Source organism: Urocampus carinirostris, chromosome 18 (genome assembly GCF_059441175.1).
Source record: "Urocampus carinirostris isolate Australia breed hairy pipefish chromosome 18, RoL_Ucar_1.0, whole genome shotgun sequence".
Taxonomy (NCBI): Eukaryota; Metazoa; Chordata; class Actinopteri; order Syngnathiformes; family Syngnathidae; genus Urocampus; species Urocampus carinirostris.
Genome location: NC_142366.1, coordinates 1190869 through 1214111, shown reverse-complemented (window position 1 = coordinate 1214111; position 23243 = coordinate 1190869). Strand labels below are relative to the sequence as shown.

The 23243-nt window shown below is 44.6% G+C and overlaps 1 protein-coding gene across 2 annotated transcripts in view; it reads right to left on the bottom strand.

Moving 5' to 3' along the window:
* The window catches only part of cdh7a (cadherin 7a), a 101154-nt gene that overhangs the window by 39966 nt on the left and 37945 nt on the right, over positions 1–23243 (bottom strand). For both annotated transcript variants that reach the window (XM_088321960.1, XM_088321959.1), the window contains 4 exons: positions 19626–19745; positions 12372–12539; positions 3639–3826; positions 1007–1260 (listed from right to left, as the gene is read on the bottom strand). In XM_088321960.1, the coding sequence (XP_088178086.1) occupies positions 1007–1260; positions 3639–3826; positions 12372–12539; positions 19626–19745 (730 nt within the window). The remainder of the gene's footprint in view (positions 1–1006; positions 1261–3638; positions 3827–12371; positions 12540–19625; positions 19746–23243) is intronic.

The following is a 23243-nucleotide window of genomic DNA, read 5'->3' as shown; positions in this document are numbered from 1 at the left end:
TTTAATCCAATCAGTAAGCGAGGGGTGGGTGGCATCAGAGAAAGAAGGCAGGAGAGGAAAAAATGGCTCAGGCTGGCTGTTGCTCTGTGTTATCTGAATTTCGGCTATATCAACTTCAAAATTTCGCGATATGGATGTCCGTCAAATTCCCAAATATCTGTACCGGTAATTGGCCTGCCCGATAATTAGTCGACCTGTAGTGCGGACCTCACCTGCTGTTGACCCGTCCATGCGCCACCACCTTCACAGAAGTTCCCACACCGGTACAGAAGATGGTGGCTGTTTGTTGTGTACACTTTTGTGTCAGTACTTCAGTCTCTGACGAGCAACTCGATTTGAGTCGACTCAATTGGAGTTGCTAGGGATGCTCGCCAAGCGAACCGATTAGGAAGAGCGTATCTGACCGGGCGGTTGGCGGGGTTTTGCACCCACACCTTCCAAACAGAAGTTTTAATGCTGGCACCAAACACGCCAGTGGTTAGTGACGTATGGTTTGGTGGCAGTAGTTTGGTCTCGGACTACCGACTCGATTTGGGTCTCAAGGGTAATGCTCGGTGCGAACCGATTGGCGGAGGTGTGTACCTGACAGCATTGTTGAATTTAGCAGGGTTGTACGTTGACACATTTTTGTCAGAGGTTCCATGCTGGCATCGAGGACGCTAGCGTTTTGTGGCACGATTTGGTGCCAGTAATTTGGTCTCTGACTAGCAACTTTATTCTATTCAAGTCGATTGAAGTCACTGTGGTCAAAACAAATTGATTCACAGAGGTGCCTACCGACAGAGCTGTTTGAGGTGTGAAAGTTTTGCGCCGACGCCTTCCCAAAAAAAGTTCCCATGCTGGCACCGAAGATGTCGGTGACTTATGGTGTACGCTTTGTTGCCAGTAGTTTGGTATTGACCAGCCGCTTGATTTAATATAAGTCACTAGTTCTTTCTTGGACTAGTGACTGAATTTGAGTTACTAGGGTAGCGCACGAAGCGAACCGATTGGCGGAGGTGCGAACCTGACTCCGCTGCTGGATTTGTCGGGGTCAAACGCTGACATCTTCCCGACCGAAGTTCCCACGGTGGCGTCCTCGGCAACAGCCATCTTGCTCACGGCCGGGCTGAAAACAGGCACCTCGTCCACGTCCTCTACAATCACTTTGATTGTGGAGGTGTCGCTGAACGGGCCCAAGTTCAGGAAGTTGGAGTCAATGTGCCGGTTGGTTGCTTCCACCCGCAGTAAAAAGCTGCTTTTGTTTTCAAAGTCCAGAGGCTGCAACATAGGACATTATTTCAGACATTAAAAATACTTATCTTTTAAAGTCATCAACACAAGTTTCTATATACTTGTGGTTCGCAACCTTTTTGTACCAAGACCCAGTTTATTGTCTGACAATTTGGTTGCCCAATAATAATGATAACAGTAACAATAATAATATAAATTAGCTTGAATCCACTGTGTAATTATGAGACTAATAGGGATTTTTGGGGGTAAGGGCAATAGATTTTATCCCATCATCACACTATTTTTACTCACAGTACCATGTTGTAACATGGATCAGGCGATGGTGTAGTTGTAATCCTGTGCAGTCCTTTGAGACATTTTTGTGATTGAGGGCTACACAAATAAATCTGACTTGACTTGACTCTACTGATCAATCATTACTCAATTATGGCAATGTACTACCCTAAAACAACATGTATATCGTGCACCCAAGCTTTGAGTTTATTTTAGGGGGAAAAATTGTGTGTAAATATGAATTAATTGTATAAACTACAAATTAGGCAATTGTTTTATTCTTTTCATAAGGCCCGGTACCAAATGACCCACAGCCCAGTGGTTGCTGATCACTGCTATATACCACTTTTACGTAAGTGTCCTGTCAGCAAATAACAACTCATAAAGCAAACCCTTCACATAACAACACAGTATTCCTCCATTTTGCATTTGATTAATATTTTTTCTTATTCTTGAGGGCATTCAAAGCTGGTATTGCCCACTGTCGCGAGTACGGTCTCTTTAAAAAAGGCACAAAGAAATCATATTTACCCTAAACTGTGGACATTATTGTGAAAAAGAACAGCAATAACCTTGTATGAACTCTTCAAAACAGTACCTGAAAGGAATGTATCGTATTTTCTGAACTATAAGGCCCACCGGGTTATAAGGCACCCCCCAAAATTATTTTCTTGTCGTATATTTTCCATACATATCGCGCACCGTACTATAAGGCACTACAGTGGAAACGTCAACAAAACAGTCAAATAGTTCAGTCAAACTTTCCGACGGCTCGCAAAGAAGCAAATACGTGTCTCAGACACGTACGGACACAGTGTCTGTACGATGTCACCAATCACTCGGATGCGTCATTCCACATATCATTAGAAAGGTGAAACATTTGGGATTCAAGAAATGCCAACCATTTCTTGGTTTCTATTCTCATTTTCGCTGGCAACTGTCTGGACAGCAAAGTAAGAATTTAATTGTGCAGGTAAACGTTCTTAACTGTGCATATGACAATAAACACTTTGAATTGAATTGAATTTAAAAATAGACTCATCACAGAAACATCAAGATCAGTCTGAAACAAAATAAATTAAAAAGCCGGGGTCGCTCAGCAAAGTCGTCTTGCAGCCATCAAAATTAATAATAATACGCAACTACGGTCCTCTTGTATCCGTGAGTGTTTACAAACTCCAAAACATGCAATAATGCCGACAAATAAAAGAAAAAATCAGCTGAGAAGCATCTCTGCATCGATGGACATTGCTTGTTGCTAGCTTTCTGTTTAGCTCTATAATTCCTGTTTACAAATACAGACTAGTAAAAATGTTTTCTCCAGGGCATAGAACGACCTAATTTTTGATTCTTTTTTAACCAATTTCAGGCTTTGTTTTACGCTGTTTTAGCATGAGCCTGTAAATGCTAAAAAGGACCCGCCTCCTTTACCTCCGAAAACCTTTAGCCAATAGTGATCAATTCAAATGATGATTGACACATTGGTTAGGAAATGAAACAGTATACATATCCCAGCCTACAATGCAGACTACTTCTATGAGGGAAAATCTAGTTGACGGCTGCTTTCCTTAGTTGCGAGACCTTGAGACTCAATATTGATCCGTATATAAGGTGCACTGTATTATAAGGCGGGTGTTCAGCTTTTGAAAAAAATAAAGGCTTTTAGGTGTGCCTTATAGTGTGTAGAATACGGTAAGTTTTATTCAAGTGCGTTACAAGAGAAAGCTGGCATAACGGGAAGCTTGAGTGAACAGTCTTGACCAAAACAGGCAATGATTTTGCTACGGATGTGCGGTATCGATGAAATTATTATACAACTGTTACGTAACCAAAGAGTATATTTACTCGTTAGCATGTAGTGGTTAGCATCTACTCATTAGCATGCAGTCATTAGCTACAGTTATGAAATAGCAATAACATTGTGTTAATACACTGTGTGATAACAGAGTAATAACAAAATGAGTGATAACAAATTGGCCCATTCGTTTTGAATAGTCCCATTCATTTTAAATTAGCAGGTTGGAATATAGTCGTTAAAGTGTAATCTTTGGCACCTACCCATAAGCAGTGTAGTCAGTGAGCATGTAGCCATTAGCATCTACTTATGCTTACAGCACCGGTTGCAATGTTACCTGTAAAAGCATGAGAAGACCTTCTTGCGTGTTCTCATCAGTGGTGAAGTTAAACACACCAGGCCCATCGCTATCGACGATATGGTAGTCCATCTCCGCGTTAGCGCCCACGTCGGCGTCCACCGCCTTAATCCGGGCCACCACCTCGTGCACTGGCAGCGACTCCAGGACGGCGTACTGGTTGACTTCTGGCAAGGAACCAAACTGGTTATGACACCGTGAAGACCAAATGTTCCTAGAACACAAACAGATTGGTGAAGTTGTTGGAACCATAGCAACAGAGCCAAAAACGGCTTCTTTCATGGAACAGGGAGCCAATGACTGAGAATAGGAGCCAAATGACTCTTTATTTGCACTGCTGAATGTAAATTAATTTACGAGGCTTTTCTAAATAGTTCTGTCCCTGGGCAAGACGCTGAAGCCCTAATTCCCCTTATAGGCAGGTAGTCCTTTTGCATGGCTGACTCCGCTAATAGTGTGTGACTGTGTGCAGTAATGTTTGAATCTAAGCTTAAAACACACTTCTACTCTATATCATATGAATAACCTACATTTTTTGTTGACAATATATCTGTACTATTTGTAATTGCAACATCCATTGCAGCCTTGTCATCCTGAAAAGAGATTACCACATGTGCGGTCCCTTCTCAAGGTTTCTTCATTTTCCTCATGTCGAGGTTTTTGAGTTTTTCCTTGCCCTCATGTTGGTTTCAGATCAGGGGATGGTTTAATACTAGTCTGTGCAATAACCTGTGCAGCCCTTTGAGACTCTTTGTGATTAAGGGCTATACAAATAAAAATGACTTGACTTGACTTGACTATTGGAGGTCCTCAGTGACTGGTAAAGCACTATTTACCGTACATAAATGCAGTCCGTTTACCTCTTACCATTTGTTGTACATTTCTTTATTGTATTTTTACGTCTTTAGTTAGACTTTCTTGACTTTTGGTCTGAGACAGTATTTTTTTTTTACCGTGGTAGAGTTTGCATTGTAGTTATTTGATAAAGAAAAAACGATCCAACATTTCTTGTGCCTAAAGTATTTGTGCTTGTCAGGGACCAGAACAAGCACTCGGATCCAATAGCGTCAGTTTTATAGTTTATTGGGACAAGGTTCGGTGGAGCAGGCTTGAGACGTCGGGTCTTGGTAGCAGAAAGCCTCTTTGGACGGAATGGCAGCTCCGTGGTGAAACGCGTGACGAGCAACGTAGCAGGTAAGTCGGTGGCCGGGGCGGGAGAGTAGATCGTAAACTTGTAACAGAAAAGGGTCAGGCAACGAGAAGCAGGCTTGGAATAGACAAAGGGATCGTGGGTACCTTGAATGTTGGAGGCTCACTCATGGAAACGAGGAGTACACTCGAACGTCCATCTCTGGACGCTGACAGCTTAAGTAGAAAGCTTTCACCAATCAGGGAAGCGCAATCCAGCACGCCAGCTGATTACCTCAGGTGGCTCCAGTTAGGTAATCACGACAGAAACCCCCCCTCAAGGGACGGCTCCAGAAGTCCCCCAGGGAAAAAATTTATCCAAAACACGTCACATGGAAACACAGGTAATCCAAGGGAACAAAAAGTCATAGGCCAAATACGAATAATCCCCCAAAACCCAAAATACGTCACCGATAATCCAAAATAGAGGGTCCAGTGGTCGTCCGACGAACCCCAGAAGACCCCTCAGAATTTTTCTGAATGGACAGACACCCCATCGTCCACATCTGAAGGGGCGGTAGCGGGTGGGTCCGCAGGCGGAGGAGTAGCAGCGCCAGACCCACGAGGACGACCACGGCGCGGCGCTGGTTGGTCTGGATGTAGTCGATGGAACTCCGCCACAAGAGACCGGTCCAGGATCTGCCTGCTGGGAACCCATGACCTTTCCTCTGGACCATATCCCTCCCAGTCGACCAAGTACTGGAAGCCCCGACCCCTGCGTCGGGAGCGGAGCAGGCGGCGCACTGTATAGATAGGCTCCCCGTCCAAGGAGCGTGGAGCCGGGGGAGGAGGTGGAATGGGTGCCAACGGGCTCTGGCTGACGGGCTTGATCCGGGAGACATGAAACGTGGGGTGCACTCTCATAGATCTTGGTAGACGGAGACGGACTGCTGAGGGGTTGATAATTCTTACAATGGGAAACGGGCCAAGATACCGAGGAGCCAGTTTCCTCGACTCAACCTTCAGTGGTAGATCAGCTGATGCAAGCCACACCTTCTGGCCCACCTGGTAATTCGGAGCAGAACTCCTCCGTCGATTAGCCCCGACTGAATGAGCCTTGCCTGCCCGAAGGAGTGTGGCCCGAGCACGAGCCCAGGTTCGCCGACAGCGGCGTGCGTTCGCCCTAGCTGACGGGCAGTTAACTTCCTCTTCTTGACTAGGGAACATAGGAGGTTGGTAGCCATATACGCACTGGAAAGGGGACATTCCCGTGGAGGAGCTAACCAAAGAATTGTGAGCATACTCCACCCATGCCAATTGCCGAGCCCAAGACAACGGTTCACTAGAGACCATACAGCGAAGTGCCGTTTCCAGATCTTGGTTCACTCGCTCAGACTGACCGTTGGATTGAGGGTGGAACCCCGATGAGAGGCTGACTGAGGCACCCAACAGACGACAGAACTCCTTCCAAAACGCGGACGAGAATTGGGGACCCCGGTCAGAAACAATGTCCAGAGGGATGCCATGGAGGCGGAACACGTGTTGCTGGACTATCAACGCAGTTTCCTTGGCGGAGGGGAGCTTCGGTAGTGCCACGAAATGGACCATCTTACTGAACCGGTCCACGATAGTAAGTACGGTCGTCATCCCCTCAGATACTGGCAACCCCGTCACAAAGTCCAAGGCGATGTGGGACCATGGCCGGCGGGGAACCGGTAGTGGATGTAACAGACCGGCCGGACGTTGGTGGGATGCTTTGTTCTGGGCGCACACTTGACAGGCGGAGACATATTCCCGAACGTCCTTGGCCATGGAAGGCCACCAGAAGCGTCGGGACAAGAAACTGTGGGTCCGAGCCGAACCCGGATGGCAAGAAAAGTGAGAATTGTGCCCCCATTGGAGGACCTCGGACCGTAAGGGTTCGGGGACGAATAGTCGACCCTCGGGACAGGAGCTGGGACCCGCCTGATCGGGTAATGCCTCTCTGACTCGGGACTCGATATCCCAGGAAACCGCCGCCACCATACGGGAAGCCGGAAGGACCGTCGCGGGACCCTGAGGTATCTCATTGGAACTCTGGAATTGCCGGGAGAGCGCGTCGGGCTTCACATTACGAGATCCGGGTCTGTAGGACAGAGTGAAGTTAAAGCGGGTGAAAAACAGAGCCCAACGTGACTGGCGAGGGTTGAGCCGCTTGGCCGAACTAATATATTCTAAATTCTTGTGGTCAGTCCAAACTATGAACGGCACCGTTACCCCCTCCAACCAATGCCGCCATTCTTCCAGGGCTAGCTTGACGGCCAACAACTCACGATCCCCCACGTCGTAGTTGCGTTCGGCCGGGGACAACCGTCGGGAAAAGAAGGCGCACGGGTGCATCTTCTGGTCCTTGTCAGACCGCTGGGACAAGACGGCACCCACTCCCACATCTGAGGCGTCCACCTCCACTACCAGTTGGCATGCGGGGTCAGGTACCTGGAGTATGGGGGCCGTAGAGAAATGATTCTTTAAACAGTTAAAAGCTGCATTTGCCTCGGGAGACCACCGGAATGGCTCTTTAGGGCTGGTGAGGAACGTGAGGGGAGCTGTCACCGAACTGTAGTTCCTGATGAACCTCCGGTAGAAGTTGGCAAAACCAAGGAATTGTTGGAGTTTTTTGCGAGACTCAAGGACAGGCCAAGAGGTGACAGCTGATACCTTGGCAGGATCCATCTGAAGGGTCCCCTCCGCCACGATGTAGCCCAGGAAAGAAACCGTTTTGGCATGAAACTCGCACTTCTCCGCTTTAACAAATAAAGAGTTCTCTAGGAGACGACGGAGAACAAGCTGGACATGTTTTCGGTGTTCCTCGAGGGACTTCGAGAAAATTAAAATATCGTCCAGATACACAAAAACAAAACGATTAAGCACATCTCGTAAAATGTCATTTATCAAAGATTGGAAAACGGCTGGAGCATTGGTTAACCCGAACGGCATTACCAGGTACTCGTAGTGACCGGTGGGTGTGTTGAATGCTGTCTTCCACTCATCTCCTTCCCGGATACGGACTAAGTGGTAGGCGTTGCGCAGGTCAAGTTTAGTGAAAATTGTGGCCCCCTGTAGAAGTTCAAATGCAGAGGCAAGCAGAGGCAAGGGATAGCGATTTTTAACAGTGATTTCATTAAGGCCCCGATAATCTATACAGGGCCGGAGTGACCCGTCCTTTTTTCCTACAAAGAAGAACCCCGCCCCCGCTGGAGAAGAGGAGGGTCGAATAATACCAGCCGCCAAGGCATCGGAAATGTACTCCTCCATGGCCTTCCTCTCGGGAATGGACAGGGAGTAGAGGCGGCCCCGAGGAGGAACGGACCCTGGCAGAAGATCAATCGCGCAGTCATAAGGTCTATGAGGGGGCAGGGAAGAGGCCTTAGCTTTACTGAAGACCTCCCGTAGGTGGTGGTAACAGGCTGGGACCATGGACAGATTAGGTGGGGCCCTCGTGGAAGCAGGGTGATCCGGGTAAGGAGCGGCTCGCAGGCAGGTTTGGTGACAGTCCATGCCCCATTCTAGTATCGACCCAGTGCGCCAGTCGAAATGGGGGTTGTGTTGCACCAACCAAGGATGAACCAGAACAAGGGGTTGGCTAGGGGAGTGAAGTAAATGGAATCTGATCTTCTCTCTGTGATTTCCAGACAACTGTAGTTCTATGGGTTCAGTTATTTGGGATACGGTGCCTAACAGGTGACCATCCAAAGCCCGAGCTGATACCGGATTAGGAAGGGTTTTAACAGGTATCCCCATCTTGTGTGCGAGTGACAGATCCAGGATATTGGCTTCGGCGCCAGAATCGATCAGGGCATGTAAGGGCTGAGATGAACCGGAAAGAATGAGATTTGCTCGGAGAACAGGTCTATCAGTCTTGGGGAACGAAACTAAAGCCGAGCTCAATCGGACGTCCCCTATGTCCGACGAGCGTTGGCTTTTAACGGGCAATTGACCACCCTATGTCCCTGGCCGCCGCAGTAAAAACATAGCCGTTCGGAACGCCTTCGCTGGCGCTCTTCGACGGAGAGAGAGGTGCGGTCCACCTCCATCATCTCATAAGGTGTGGTAGAAGTGGTTGGGGGGTTCGGTACCTTACTAACGTCTTGACTATGCCTGGTGATGAATTGGCTGGTATCTTCTCTCTCTCGGCGTCTTGCCTGGACCCTACGGTCGATCCGGGCGGTCAAATCGATAGCATCGTCAAGTGTTACCGGAGGAGCGTGGGATACCAATTCATCCTTGAGATAACTGGACAGACTGTGGAGGTAGGCGTCGACCAGCGCCTCTTCGTTCCAGTGACTCTGGGCTGCTAGTGTGCGAAAGTCGATGGCATAGTCGGCAATGGAACGTCTCCCCTGGCGGATGTTCATGATTGAACGAGCCGCATCGACCAATGAGGAACCAGAATCGTATACTTTAATCATTTCCTGGCTTAGCAAACTAAAAGAGGTGCATGCTGTCGCCCCCCGTTCGTATTCAGCTGTTCCCCAAAGGCGGGCTCTTCCAGTCAAATGATTTATTACATAAGCCACCTTAGTCTTTTCGTTCACAAAGGTGCGCGGCTGTAGATCAAAAATTAGTCGGCAATTTATGAGGAAGGGGCGGATCTGGGCGGGCTCTCCACTGAATTTCTCTGGCGAACCTACTCGTGGTTCAACAATGCCGGTTCCGGCCTGATCGGAAAGAGGCGGAGCCGGATTTTGTGGTCGGGCTGCCAGGGAAGTGTCGCACTGTCGCTCGAACAATTGTTGGTGATGTTGTACTTGCCGAACCAGTGTGGACACGTCATGGGCCATCTGTTGTACCGCGCCTTCGGTGTGCAGTAGGCGCTGTAGCGCGGATTGCTGCTCGGCATTTCCACATTCTTCGGAGGTGGGAAAAAACGTCGCTGGATCCATTTTTTGGTTCGAGTGTTCTGTCAGGGACCAGAACAAGCACTCGGATCCAATAGCGTCAGTTTTATAGTTTATTGGGACAAGGTTCGGTGGAGCAGGCTTGAGACGTCGGGTCTTGGTAGCAGAAAGCCTCTTTGGACGGAATGGCAGCTCCGTGGTGAAACGCGTGACGAGCAACGTAGCAGGTAAGTCGGTGGCCGGGGCGGGAGAGTAGATCGTAAACTTGTAACAGAAAAGGGTCAGGCAACGAGAAGCAGGCTTGGAATAGACAAAGGGATCGTGGGTACCTTGAATGTTGGAGGCTCACTCATGGAAACGAGGAGTACACTCGAACGTCCATCTCTGGACGCTGACAGCTTAAGTAGAAAGCTTTCACCAATCAGGGAAGCGCAATCCAGCACGCAAGCTGATTACCTTAGGTGGCTCCAGTTAGGTAATCACGACAGAGCTGTGTTAATCATGATTATAAGGGAGAGGTAATTTTTCAATTACATTTCCAAGCAAAAATCATTGGTATCAGATCGGTATCGATCGCTCATAGAAGGGCCTCTGAACGTGTTAGAGTTCCTTATCTAAAGGCTTATCTCCATGTCCTGCTTGCATGTTCAAAATCCAAAGGAGAATAAACTTATCGAGATGTGAAGCTGAAATTCTGAAGTAATTCAAGTCCCAAGTTCATCCAGACAATTTTTCAGTCAGGAAAATAGTAATAGAATTATTTGATGAGTTGTAAATGAATTGATTTTGTAACGGTAGCTGCTTTTCTCTCAGCCACCAGGGTTGATTGTAATATGAGAATTCTATTCATAATCGTACACCAATTGGCATGACAGAGCTCATTACCATAGCTTTCTGTAAACACGGAGCACAGAGCTAAATGCTAATCTGCCCCATATTGTTTACGGCCATATCGAATGTCTTTTAATTTGCAGTGTCATAGATGCTTTCATTTGTTTTCCCTTCTAACCTTTACACCACCGATCTACCTGTCAGTATTTCATTTCAGAACGACAAGCAGTCTCTGTTGAAGAACTTTGCAAGGCAAGTCATAATTTAATCTGTCCACCCCAGCCGGAACTGGGTCAGGTTCACCAGATTAAAAGCTGAGAAGTTGTAGAAGTATCGGTCAACCCAGGAAGAGACGGCGGGATGCGCCATTGAACAATTGCTTTGCGAACCTTACCGTCTTTCAGCTCACCCTTCCCTGAGCGGCAGGAAACTGATTACCCAGTGCTAGCATGAAGCCTTCGCTAAGGCCATCAGTGGTCAACGGATCGCTAGTGCTTTAAGCCCCCGTGTCTTTGGAACAATAAGCTTAGCCAGGAAGCCATTAGTGTACCGGGAGATAAACCCACAACAACATAGACTAGCTAACGCGATCGAGGCCATCCCTTCCACCGCACACCTTGCACCAAGGCACTTTTTTTTAATTTTCTGCGAGTGGGATGAACTGATTATCATTTAAGGACATAGCAGCAGAGGAAGCACTGGACAAGTGTCTCTGCAATCTAAACTCCTATTTGAAAACTCAAGCTCAAAAGTGTTTTCCTCAATGCGCTTTATAGGTTAGGGTTCGGGCTAGGGATAGAGGGTAAGGATTAGACGGTTAGGGTAACAGCGGTAGTTTTAGAAGTTCAGGGCTAGGGTTAGAGGGTTATCGATGGGGTTTGGGTTTGGTTTTATGCGTAGGGTTAGAGGGTTAGGGTAAGAGGATTAGACATAGGGTTCGAAGGGTTATTGGTTTACGCTTAGTGGATTAAGGTTAGGAGCTAGGGGTAGGATAGAGGGTTAGAGATAGAAGGTTAGAGGGATAAAGTTAGAAGTTTAAGGGTAGGTTCATAGGGTGGGAACAGGCCTCAAAAGTCATATAAGACTCTTTTCATGAGTACATATAGTTCGGAGATCAAATTTGACCAAGGCACATTTCTACGTTCTAAGTCGGGTCAGGGTGTCTTACCAAATTACCCTTTTTTGGCGGAAGGTCCCTGAGAAATAATTTAAATAGAAGCTCGTTAAACTATGGATGTCCACTGTTGACATACTTTATGATAAAAACCTACTGAAATAAATGAAACACGTGGAAACGCCAGCAAACCCCAGTGGGCAGATCTTTGCACACAGCGCAAGGCACTGCTTTTATTCTTTCGCTCGGTGCAGTCTCCGCCAAAGGTAAATACGATGATATCCTTATCATTCAGTATTTTGTGACATTTTTACCAAATAACTTTGCCTTCGACATGCTTTGAAACCATTATTTGGGACATAAATGACGGTCAAATTGAACCTGACCACTCTTAAATAACTGAGTAAAGGAGACAAATGTTAATTGATATGGGACACAGGCTCTGGCATTATCATTTAATGTTCATGCAGTGAAACTAAATGTGGTAAAGAATTAGCTTTAGCCTGTAGAGCGGGTTTGGCGGTTTTGTTGAATTTTGTCTTTAAATATATAATGTTGCTATCCCCAAAAATGTTTTTAAAGATTTTCGCTAGTATGGCCCTTTGGGTAGAAAGGTTCCCACCACCTGGCAAAAATGGTGGGGTAAGGGTTAGTAGTTAGGGGGTATGGTTAGGGGTTGGGGTTGAAAGGGTTAGAGTTATGACTGGGCAGAAAGTAAAAATTTCAAATAAACTTTGTAGGTATGTGAAAGAGTTGCCTTACTGTGAGCAAAGCGAGGTGGGTTGTCGTTGATGTCGGTGAGCGTGACGGTGACGGACGTGGTTCCTGAGAGTCCGCCCATTTGGCCTACCATATCCTTGGCCTGGATAACCAGTACGTAATGGTCCCGGGTCTCACGGTCCATGTTGGGCAAGGCTGTCCTGATAACACCTGAGGGGACACCTAAAATGTTAAGTTTAAGCTTTGAAAACACTTAAAATAAGGAGAGAAAACATCAACAGATTATGAACTTGCAAGAAGAAACAGCAAGAGAATTGAATTTTATTCCCTGTTTCTGGCACTATTTCCTGAGCCTCTTCTTTTTAATAAATGTTCAACATCACAAAAAAAGAAATCACCCATAAGAGGTGTGGGAATCAAGGAACAGTAACATAATTGGTTAAAAGTGTCAATGATGTAATATTCAAAACCACTACGAACAGTGCACAGTAAATGTCAAAAAGAGGAGCTGGCATTCTATAAAATCTCTTTGGCATTTGCCCAATATTAAAAACAGAATCAACTTATCAAAACCGTTTCACTCTCTTATTATGACAAAGTGCGCTTGAAGCCAGTTGTAGAAATGGGCTTAGTTATTTTCATGGGCAGACCATTGGAATTGGCTGCATCCACACAAGATTTAGAACACAAATTGTAGGAAGTAGAATTGAAATTAATTGAGAAAATTCCGTGGCTTTACATGTCAAGAACATGACAGAGACTACATAACATCAACAAGCTTTTGGCAGAGTTGCTTCATTTGCTGAGTCTCTATTTTTAATGACTTGGCACGCAGATCTACATAGGGTTTTGCATTACACGTTACAATAGCAATAGTGGTCGTGGGTCAATTTCCTCCTTGTGTGGAGTTTTCATGTTCTTCCTGTGCTGCATGCATTCTGCTTTCCTCCAACATTCCAAACATGTGGCTGGGATGGGAACCAGCACTCCCTGCGACCCCTGTTAGAATAAGTGGTTTGAAAAAATGTAATGAAATGCTCTGCGCTTTTCAAGTCAATGACTTCCCAAAGCGCTTTACATTTTGCTTCACATTTCCCAATAGCGGCCGTGCAGCCATGTAAGGCGCTAACTTCCTTATTGGGGGTATTAGGGGTTCAGTGTCTTACCCATGGACACGTCGACATGTAACACGGACGAGCTGGGATTCGAACTGGGATCCCTTGATCCCAAGACGAGCGCTCTACCTCCTGAGCTACTGCCGCCCTGAAAATGCCATGTTCATTTTGCTTTGGGGAAATTAGGAAAGGTTTTATTGCCAATTTAGGCTTACAGTAATCCCTTGCTGCATTGCAGTTCATACAGAGAGGTTTGGCTTCTTCATGGATTCTCATTTTGCATTTTGTTCTGCATTCTGATTGGTTGAATAGAGGAAAATGCTTTTTATCGCAGACAAAGTGGGGCCTCTCCACCCGTTAACTCGCTTTGGAGCCACTTAGGGGTCTTTGGCGTACCCTAGTGGCTGACTGACACTTTTTAAATACAATGTTTGATAACGGGAACATATATGTATTCTGTAGAACAGAACTGGAACATAAATACAGTTTTCCATAACATCCAAACTATGGTGGCAACGTGTCATGTAAAGCAAGGGTCAGGAACCTTTTCGACCCAAAGCCATTAAAGCAATTTTATTATATTTTTTAATTGAGAGGCTAAACCTTATATTTAAAGACCAAAAAAAGCCAATTCTTCAGCACATTCTTTTCCACTGTGTGGCATTAGATTATTTTTTTAGAAGCTATTAAATAATAATAATGCCTGTGTACCATATCAATAACATACCACCTAAAATTTGTCTCCCTTCCTCAGTTACTCAGTTATGTGTTGAAACTCACTTTTGTCCTATATTAGGGTTTTTAAAACAAAGTGCAAGCAATGTGCAAAAATGTAACTAAATACTGCAAATGAGAAGGATATCGTTGACTTCCGTTTGGACATGTGAGTGAAGAAGACGTAGGACTGGGGGAGCTCCCGCTACACATAGTTTAATCCACAACTTTATGCAATTCAGATTAATTTTTGGACTGCCAGTAACCAAAGTTGGATGCTGAATCGTTTGTCTGAGGTATGAGTGGAGAAGGGAAAAAGCGAGTGGTCGCGAAAACACGGGGACCAACGGGCTAGCAGCATGGCGGATGCTAATACAACAGAACCAGGAGAGCTGCAGGCGCTACGCAGACTGCTGATTTTGAAGTGCTACGGTGGAATGTACTATCGTGAAATTGATCTCCGAGCCATATTACCTCATGTAAAGAGCCATATATGGCTCGCCAGCCATAGGTTCCCGATCCCTGATGTAAAAGAAAGTGGATTGTGTCCTTATCCCAAACAGTTGTGCAATGAAACTGCAAAATTATTGTCTAAATTTGAATTTCACAGTACGGATGTTATTTGTTAACAAAAAAGAAAAAAAAAAGAGGATAACAATATTTTACCTTTATTTCTTAAACAAATACTCGAACCTTCAAATAGAGTTTGTTCTTGAGTAATGAATTAATAATTCAATAAATAAATGAATAAAAGTTTTTACCTGAAAGGTTTTAATCCCTTAACCCCACAAAAAAACAGGGATTACTGTACTGATGAAGTCGTCCCAGCTGAATAAAATGCAGGCATGTGCCGCTTCAGACATTTTTCTCTGCTCCGGTCGGAGAATCAAATTAAAAGCCAAAGTGTCAAACAAAAAAAAAGGACAACTCCAATTTTCATTGGCCTAAATGTCAGAATGGACGCCTGCTAGCTCGCAGTTATGCTCTCCTCCTGATTGAGACGTTGGCACGCAGCGCTTGTGTGGGTTGCACCGAAACTCCCGAGGTTTCCCGCTGTGGCGCCCGCTCCAAATGGAGAACATTAGGACCCGAAGCGTCTCGTAAATCTCAAAGCCTCCCACTGTTGGCTAATTTAGCGTCTTGGCGTTCAATTATTTGCAGCTGACAAACAACCGGCAAAACTGCTGCGCCGTGACAAACACATCCTGTTGGAAGTGCAATGATGGAAACGTACGCAAAAGCCCAATTGTTGCTGTCCGACTGAGGCCTCCTCAAAACCAAAAACTGTGACAATGTCTTGAAAAATATGAAAATGTCTTGAGCAAGCAGAAAGCTGACCTCTACAACAAGTTCAACGTCAAGTTCGAGGTCCTCAACATCAAAATGGAGAACAATAACTAATCGACCAGGGAGACTGTTTTCATCGGATCAAGATTGACTTTTGGCTCTTCTCATAGAAAATAAGAAATAACTATTGAAAACAAATGGTTTAAAATGTGGGTGAGATGTCAAGGCAAACATGAAGCTAAACATGAACTGTTTTTTCATATTTTATATGTTTGATTATATCTCTTGTGTTATAATGATATGTGATTTTTATAACTCAAAATGTCATGTTAAAAAATATGATTACATGACATAATCAATGTGATTCTGTGTTAATCAATTTGATTCCGGTTGTTAAGGGGACAGAACCAAGATTAGCTCAGGCTTTTTCTTCTGCTCTGTCAATTGTAAATCAAAGTTACTGATTTTCAACCTTTATAACCTTGCACATAATGACCAGTGAAGAAAAAAAATGTGGAAAAAAAAAAAACCTGCCGCTTTGATCCATGGCTGCAGTGAGACTAAAAACTGCTTGGCCGAGCTCTCGACAGCAAATTTAAACAAAGTCAGAAGGTTTGCTAGACAATGTTCGGATAATCTACTTGCTGGAAATGGTTTTCTCATCGTCCACCTTCTCCAATTTTGTTTATCTAGAATTACCGTATTTTCACGCCCATAAGGCGCACATTAAAGTCTCAGATTTTCTTAAAATTTTAGGGCGGTGCCCTATCAGGTAGTGCGCCATGTGTCTTATGCAGTGTGACAGACAGACACCAGCTTGCTGGCCTTCGATTTGGCCGCATGTCCTGAGAATGGGAGGTCACATGTTCAAGCCTTGGTGAAGTCCAAACTTAAATTTTTTGGGGGTGAAATCCCATGTTTTTGTGAGATTGTTCACATTTCCAAAATAACTGTGACTTAAGCGTCTCTTGTTTGATTGCCATCATATCACGCTTGCGCGTAAGAGGGGGCGTGACATCACAGGCGTGACATCACAGGCATTGCATTACTAGCGGAAGTGCTCATCAATGCTAACGTCGTAGCGTATCTAGCAATTTTAAAGTCATTCTGCTACCGGAGGCTGAGAAGAGTTTTCCCCCCCAAATAGAAATTAAATCCAAAACCTCTCTTACCCTCCATTGAATGCTTTCCGTGTTTCGGCCGCTATTTCTTCACCACGGCAGATGCTACACCAATCCGTCTGTCGATCTCCCGTTCCAACCTATGCTCACTCCTGAACAAGACCCCAAACTCCTCCATTTAGGGCAGGATCTCATCCCCAACCCGTAAGGAGCATGCCACATTTTTCCGTTCTCGGACTTGGAGGTGCTGATCCTCATCCTGGCCACTTCACACTTGCCTGCGAACCGTTCCAAAGAAAGCTAAAGATTATGGCTTGAGGAAGCCAACAGCACCACATCATCTGCATAAAGCAAAGATGCAATGCTGAGGCTTCCAAGCCGGATACCTTCCCTGCCAAGGCTGCAACTAAAAAAAAATCTCTCCATAAAGGCCCGGTCACACAGCCTTTCACGGGCGTAAAGCGGCTGAATCACGGCCAGAAATTTCTGCCCGTGAAGCAGACGCTGTTGGACGCTTTGAGATCGCGATACAGACGCGATACAGCCGTGCTTTAAATTCCCACGCGGTTGGCCGCGCGAAAAAGTTTTGCGCTGCTCAAAAATTTAGACCACGGGTAACCGCGGGCGGCACAGTCGCCGGCCAATTTTGCACATTTTCCACCGCGGGCAACCATGGGCAAAAAAAAAAATCGCAAAATTTTACCTGCGATACAGACACGAAAGGCTCTGTGACCGGGCCTTGAAAGTTATGAACAGAGTCCAACTCCCACTGGAAACGAATCCGCCTTACTGCCTTTGCGGATCAAACTCTGGCACCGGACATAAAGTGATCCCACAGCCTGATAAGACTGCGCGGTACCCCATACTCCCAGAGCACCCCCACAGGACTCCCAATAAAACATGGTCAAATGCCTTTTCCAAGTCCAAAAAACACATGTAGAACAGATAAGCAAACTCCCATGCATCTTTGAGGACCCTGCAAAGTGTGTAGACCGAGTCCACTTTTCCAAGGCACGAACACAAAACACAATACTCCTCTTGGATCCGAGATTCGACTTCCTGATGGACCTTCCTCTCCAGTAACCCCAAATAGACCTACCCAGGGAGGCTGAGAAGTGTGATTCCCTTGTAGTTGGAACAAACTCTCCAGTGCCTTTTCTTGAAAAGGAGAAGCCCCACCCCAGTCTTCCAGTCCAGAGGTACTGTCACCGATGATTTTGCAGAGGCGTATCAACCAATACATGGCCACAACATCCAGAGCCTTAATGAACGAATGAATGGCACCTCAGTGACCTTAACCCCAGAGATATGAGAGCCCGCTTCAGAGCTCCCAGGCTCTGCTTCCTCAGAGGAAGACGAGTTGTTGGGATTAAGGAGATCCTCAAAGTATCCACCCACGACTTAACAACGTCCTGGGTCGAGTTCAGCAGCACCCTATCTCCACTTTACACTAGCCCCTATTAGTTTTTTACTTGTTTACTTTTCTTGCTAACTATCAGGCTACCTTTTCAGCTATTTAGCAAGCTATCGAGTTAGGTTTTTATTTTTTTGGGATGCTATCTCACTAACAGTTTACCTTTTTGCTAGTTATCAAGCTAAATTTTGGGCTACTTTCTAGCTAGTCGTCTAGCTTTGTTTTTAGCGTTCTATTTGACTATTTAGATGGCTTTTTACACTTTTAGGTCTCTATCTAGCTACCTTTTATTTTACCTGTTTTCCTTTCTAGCAAACTATCAAGCTACTACTTTAGCTTTTTAACAAGCAATTTAGCTAAGTTGCTATCTTAGGAATCCTTAACAAAGTGGGTGGCCTTTGCACTAATTAGTAACAAAAAGTAGCCTGACGTTTGAAAAAGGTTCGAGAGCTTTGATGTTGAATAAAGTACCAGCTCGTTACATCGTTTTTGTATATCGTCTCCAAGTTCTTCTCTCAACACTTGGTTGTGGATTTGAACCGACAACACCGTCGTCAACTTTTTTATAAACCAAAAGACAGGCTCATAGAAATGGGAGGTCAAAGCGTTCTTTGATTTTTTCTATAGCGGTACTGTAAATGTTTTTTTTTCTGAAAAGATTGCTGTGGCAGATTTCTTTAAAATTCAAATGGCAAAAATATTGCTTTTTGTTAGCTGGTCTGTAGCACCATCATGTATAACACTAGAAGTAACACAGCCAAGCCATTTGGCCTACCTACACATAATGCACAAAAAAGGGCCAACTGACTGGATATGGTTTTCCTTTTATCTGCAATTGAGGCAATCTCTGGTGTGAACAACAAAACGCAATGATGACCCTTGACATGCCAATGTGAAGAAAATAAAGTTTGGTGGGGGGTGTAGCCAGCCCATATTTTTGTAGTATTATTTTTGTAGTATTTTTGTGGTATTTTTGTAGTATTTCTGCAGTCTGATTTTTGTAGTATTACTACATTATTATGCAATGCTTTGCCTCCTCTGCAACATCAGTGGAACTAATTAATTCTAGGCTTAAAACACACTTCTATTCTCTGGCTTATGACTTACATTTCCTGTTGACGATATCAATATCCTGTTGTATTATTTGTTATTGTAAAATCCATTGCAGCCTCGTCATCCTGGACCTCAAGTGCGGTCCCTGCGGTCCCTTCTCAAGGTTTCTTCATTTTCCTCGTGTTGAAGTTTTTGAAATTTTCCTGGCTCTCATTTAGGTTTTAGATCAGGGGATGGTGTGATAATAGTCTGTGGTTTGCAATGATATGTGGTCCGCGCAGCCCTTTGAGACTCCTTTTGATGAAGGGCTATACAAATAAACATGATTTGACTTGACTTAATATTTCTGTAGCAGTTTTTTGTAGCATTGTTTTCGTAATATTTATCTAGCAGTATTTTTGTAGTATTTAAGTAGAAGTAGAAGAGGTCGCTCGTTTGATTCCCGGCTCCTCCAAGTTATCGGTGTGTGTAAAGAGCTAAGTGTGAAGTACGTTGAAAAGCGCTTTGGAAGGTCTTAAGTGACCTGGTGGAAAGCGCTATATAATTGCAGATCATTCATCATTTGTTTCTGTTGCAGCGGCCATCTCCCTACCTGTCTTGGGCTCTACCGAGAAATACGGCTGTCCTTGCACCACGCTGTACACAACCCTGGCGCTGTTACCATAGGTGGGGTCGTCTGCGTCGCTGGCCACCACTTGCACCACCATAGTTCCTGTGGGAGGCAAATGGCTCTCAGTGAGCTACCATGACCAACGCCGACGGCACAGCTAACAATTGAGCTGTGGCGTACGAAAGCTGAGTCAAGTCGGAGGAAGAGAAAAACAAGACAGTAGCTAAATAACATGACCGCAGTGTTTTCTTTTTAATTTAATGAGACACTAATTTAATGAAGAAGAAAGAAAAAAAGAAAGAAAGAAAGAAAAAGAGAAAGAACAAAAAAGAGGAGAGATAAAAAGGGTTAATTTGACTCAGTAAAAAAAATCACAATGACCCAGCACTGGTTTGTGGGCACATTATCTGTCCTCAGGGGCACCCGGTTTCCCGTGGGCACCAGGCTGGACAACCTTGAGCTAGGGGCTTTCTTCTTTTTTGACCTACTCAGAAATGTATGGCAGGCCCATTTAAATCATCCTGCGGACCGGATAATGTAGAATGTATTACAATGTCCCTGAAGATACAGGTATAATTGTATGCATCTTCCAGTTACATCCATTTAAATATTTGATTCATAACATTATTCATTTAGTTGTAGTTAACACAGTTAAGGATTTTCTATGATTTGAGTGAGGTATTCAATTCTGGTCGTGTTCTTCTTTGACATTTCATCTAGTCATTGTGCATACCTTGCACTTTTTAAGTGATGTAGTTAGTGACTGAACTTTTGCCAGACAACACACACATTCCAATAAGTCAGATTAGCTGCCCACAAATAAGCTCAATTTCTAAAGTTCCACTACCTTAAGAGACTCTTCTTTCAAACCAGGCCTTGGCCCGCGTGTTTCATGATGCTATTTGGGTAAAGATGGTCTCCTGAACAACCCCTGAATATTTTCTGCCGTTTTTATTAGTCTTTTTTTTGTATTCTGTTTTATTGTAATAAAACACCTCACGAGAACTACTCTGCTCCAGCGTTTTTACCTCCACATAATAATAACAATAATAATAGAACACAAAGAGAAGAACAAACTAGTCAGGCAATGGTTTTCCTGTTTGTGCAAGTGATTATGTCATAGCGGTCAAAAGTCGAGTAAAGATGTGTCACTGAGTATGTTGTCGCTATTGTCGCTATTGTTTTGCGCTATATAAGTTTTATAATTTAACCAGCACATCAATTACTTTGATAATCATAATATCAATTGAGTTGTTATAAACGCACAATATCCTTATCCACATATTTGAATGACGTGTATATGCTTTCTGTATTCATTTGATGTTTTAATGTTTCAATTAATTTGGTTCATTCGGTTTGCTAAGTGTCCTTGAATCTACCATGTTCTTATCAGAACACCTGCAAAAGCCAGTTGGATACAGTCCGAACAAAGGTTTATTGTGATGGTGTCCCTCCCTGGAAAATTACAGCCAATGTAAATTTCATTTTCTAATTTGTCAAATCCACACCTTTTCCTATAAGAGAGGGGTAAGTCATTTTCCCATGCCTTTTCTGAGGTGAACAATCTTCGATTTGGCCCAGAGTATACTTTTATTTTATATGTAACTCTGTGATAAAAGTCTTCAACTGAAATACTGTCTTCAGCTCTTTTTTTGCTCAAATACTCGGTCCAGAGAGTTGAACACGCAGAGAGACACAAACTGTCTACGCCAGGGGTCGGCAACCTACAACACGCGTGCCAGCAGTGGCACGCAAGGGGTTATACAGTGGCACGCGAGCGCACCGCAAAATAAAAATCCAATTCATTTTTCAGTCCAGAGGTACTGTCACCGATGATTTTGCAGAGGCGTATCAACCATGACATGGCCACAACATCCAGAGCCTTAATGAACGAATGAATGGCACCTCAGTGACCTTAACCCCATTTTAAAAAATGCGCATTTTTACCTGAAATTTAGACATTTTCAGTTGCGCGCCGTGTTATGTAGAGGCTTTACGGTAGCACCCCACTTCCTTAGCGCCGTGTGTGAACGTGTGTCTGCACGGCGCAGAGGAGAGACAAGATGCGTGTTTTAACCCAGCCAAGGAAACACCGGTACGCCATAAATGAACGAATCCCGACAGCTCCTCCGGCAAAAAAATCTTGGCTTTTCCAACCAGCGTGAACATAGGACTGGGGCTTTGTGCAAAAAAATTACCGTGCTGTTCGAGAGCGTTGTACCATGCACATCAAGTGTTAAACGTCATTACCAGACAAAATATGAACGTAAATTCAAGGACAAGTCTGACAAGGCAGAGACATTTAAATGCGCAGCAAACAAACAGACCCTGAAAATCTTTGTCACTGCTACCGAAAACCATTTACTTATGGCAAATATGTTAAAGAAGCTTTTGTGCGTGCGTGTTCCCCACTGTTCAGCTGTTATTTCTGTACAGTATTTTCAAGTAGCCTTCTGCTTTGCTGTCCATATCACTTGTCTTTTGATTGAAGTTCATTGTTGATGAAGAATGGTTGATTCTGGTTGATTCTTGTGGTAAGAAGTTGAATTAATGGATTTCTACAGGCCTCTCAACATGTTGCTCACATTCATTTTTTAGTTTATGATGAACAAGAATAGTGGAAGATAAATTGGTCAGTTATACGATTTTAATGTACAACCATGTTCTATATTTGAACTTGTCAAGACCAGAACGGAGACAGGACCCACTTGCGTAACAAGTTTCTCACGAGTTTTATTAAAGGGAAGAGAAAGGGCTGCGCCCACAAACCGGAGTTCGCTAGGCGCGGGAAGCAGGTCACTCTGAACGTGGAAGTGGCGGTGTCGGGAACGGAAATACAGGTCAGTAGCCGGGACAGGAGAGCAAAAATGTGGTCGGGGTCGTAAGCCAGGAAAGGAGAGTAGACGTGGTTGAGGACAAAAAATGTCGAAAGCCAGGACAGGAGAGTAGACGTGATCAGGATCTAAACACAGGCCGAAGCCAGGAGAACAGACGTGAGCTAAAACAGGTGGGAGACGGAGTCGAAAAAACTTGCTTAGAGTACACTGAGGTTTGCAAACGGACTTACAACAGGTGACATAAAAGAGTGGGTTTAAATAGTGACAGGGAGCCAATCATTGTCAGAGGCAGTTGTCGCCAAAGGAGCGGGCACAGGTGCATCACATCGGTAATCATTGCAGCCAGGTTGCAATTTCTTCTTGTGAAATTGGGCTCTTTCCTCTTTTCCTTGCAAGTTTAAAAATCCTTATTTTGAGTGTCTAGTGAACGTTTGAACTTAGCAATTGGCTCCATGAGCCAGATTTTGCATGGCTTCTGGGGTTTTGACAGTCTTTTCATGTTGTCTTTGCAAGGTCAAAATTCAACTATGACTCTTCTCCTTATTTTGAAAATCTACTAAACGATAAACTTATCCAAAATAAAAGTAGGCTCAGGGTTCAATCTTTGCTCTTCTTATCATTGTATCAATCTCAGCATTTGTCCAGCATGCAGGAAAGTTAAATAGTTCCTGTGGAGAGTTTGGCGTCGGCCTCGTCAAAAAAGGGAAGGAATTCTCGCCATGAATTACGGGTGAGGCGTCTGCAGAAGGACGCCCAGATTATA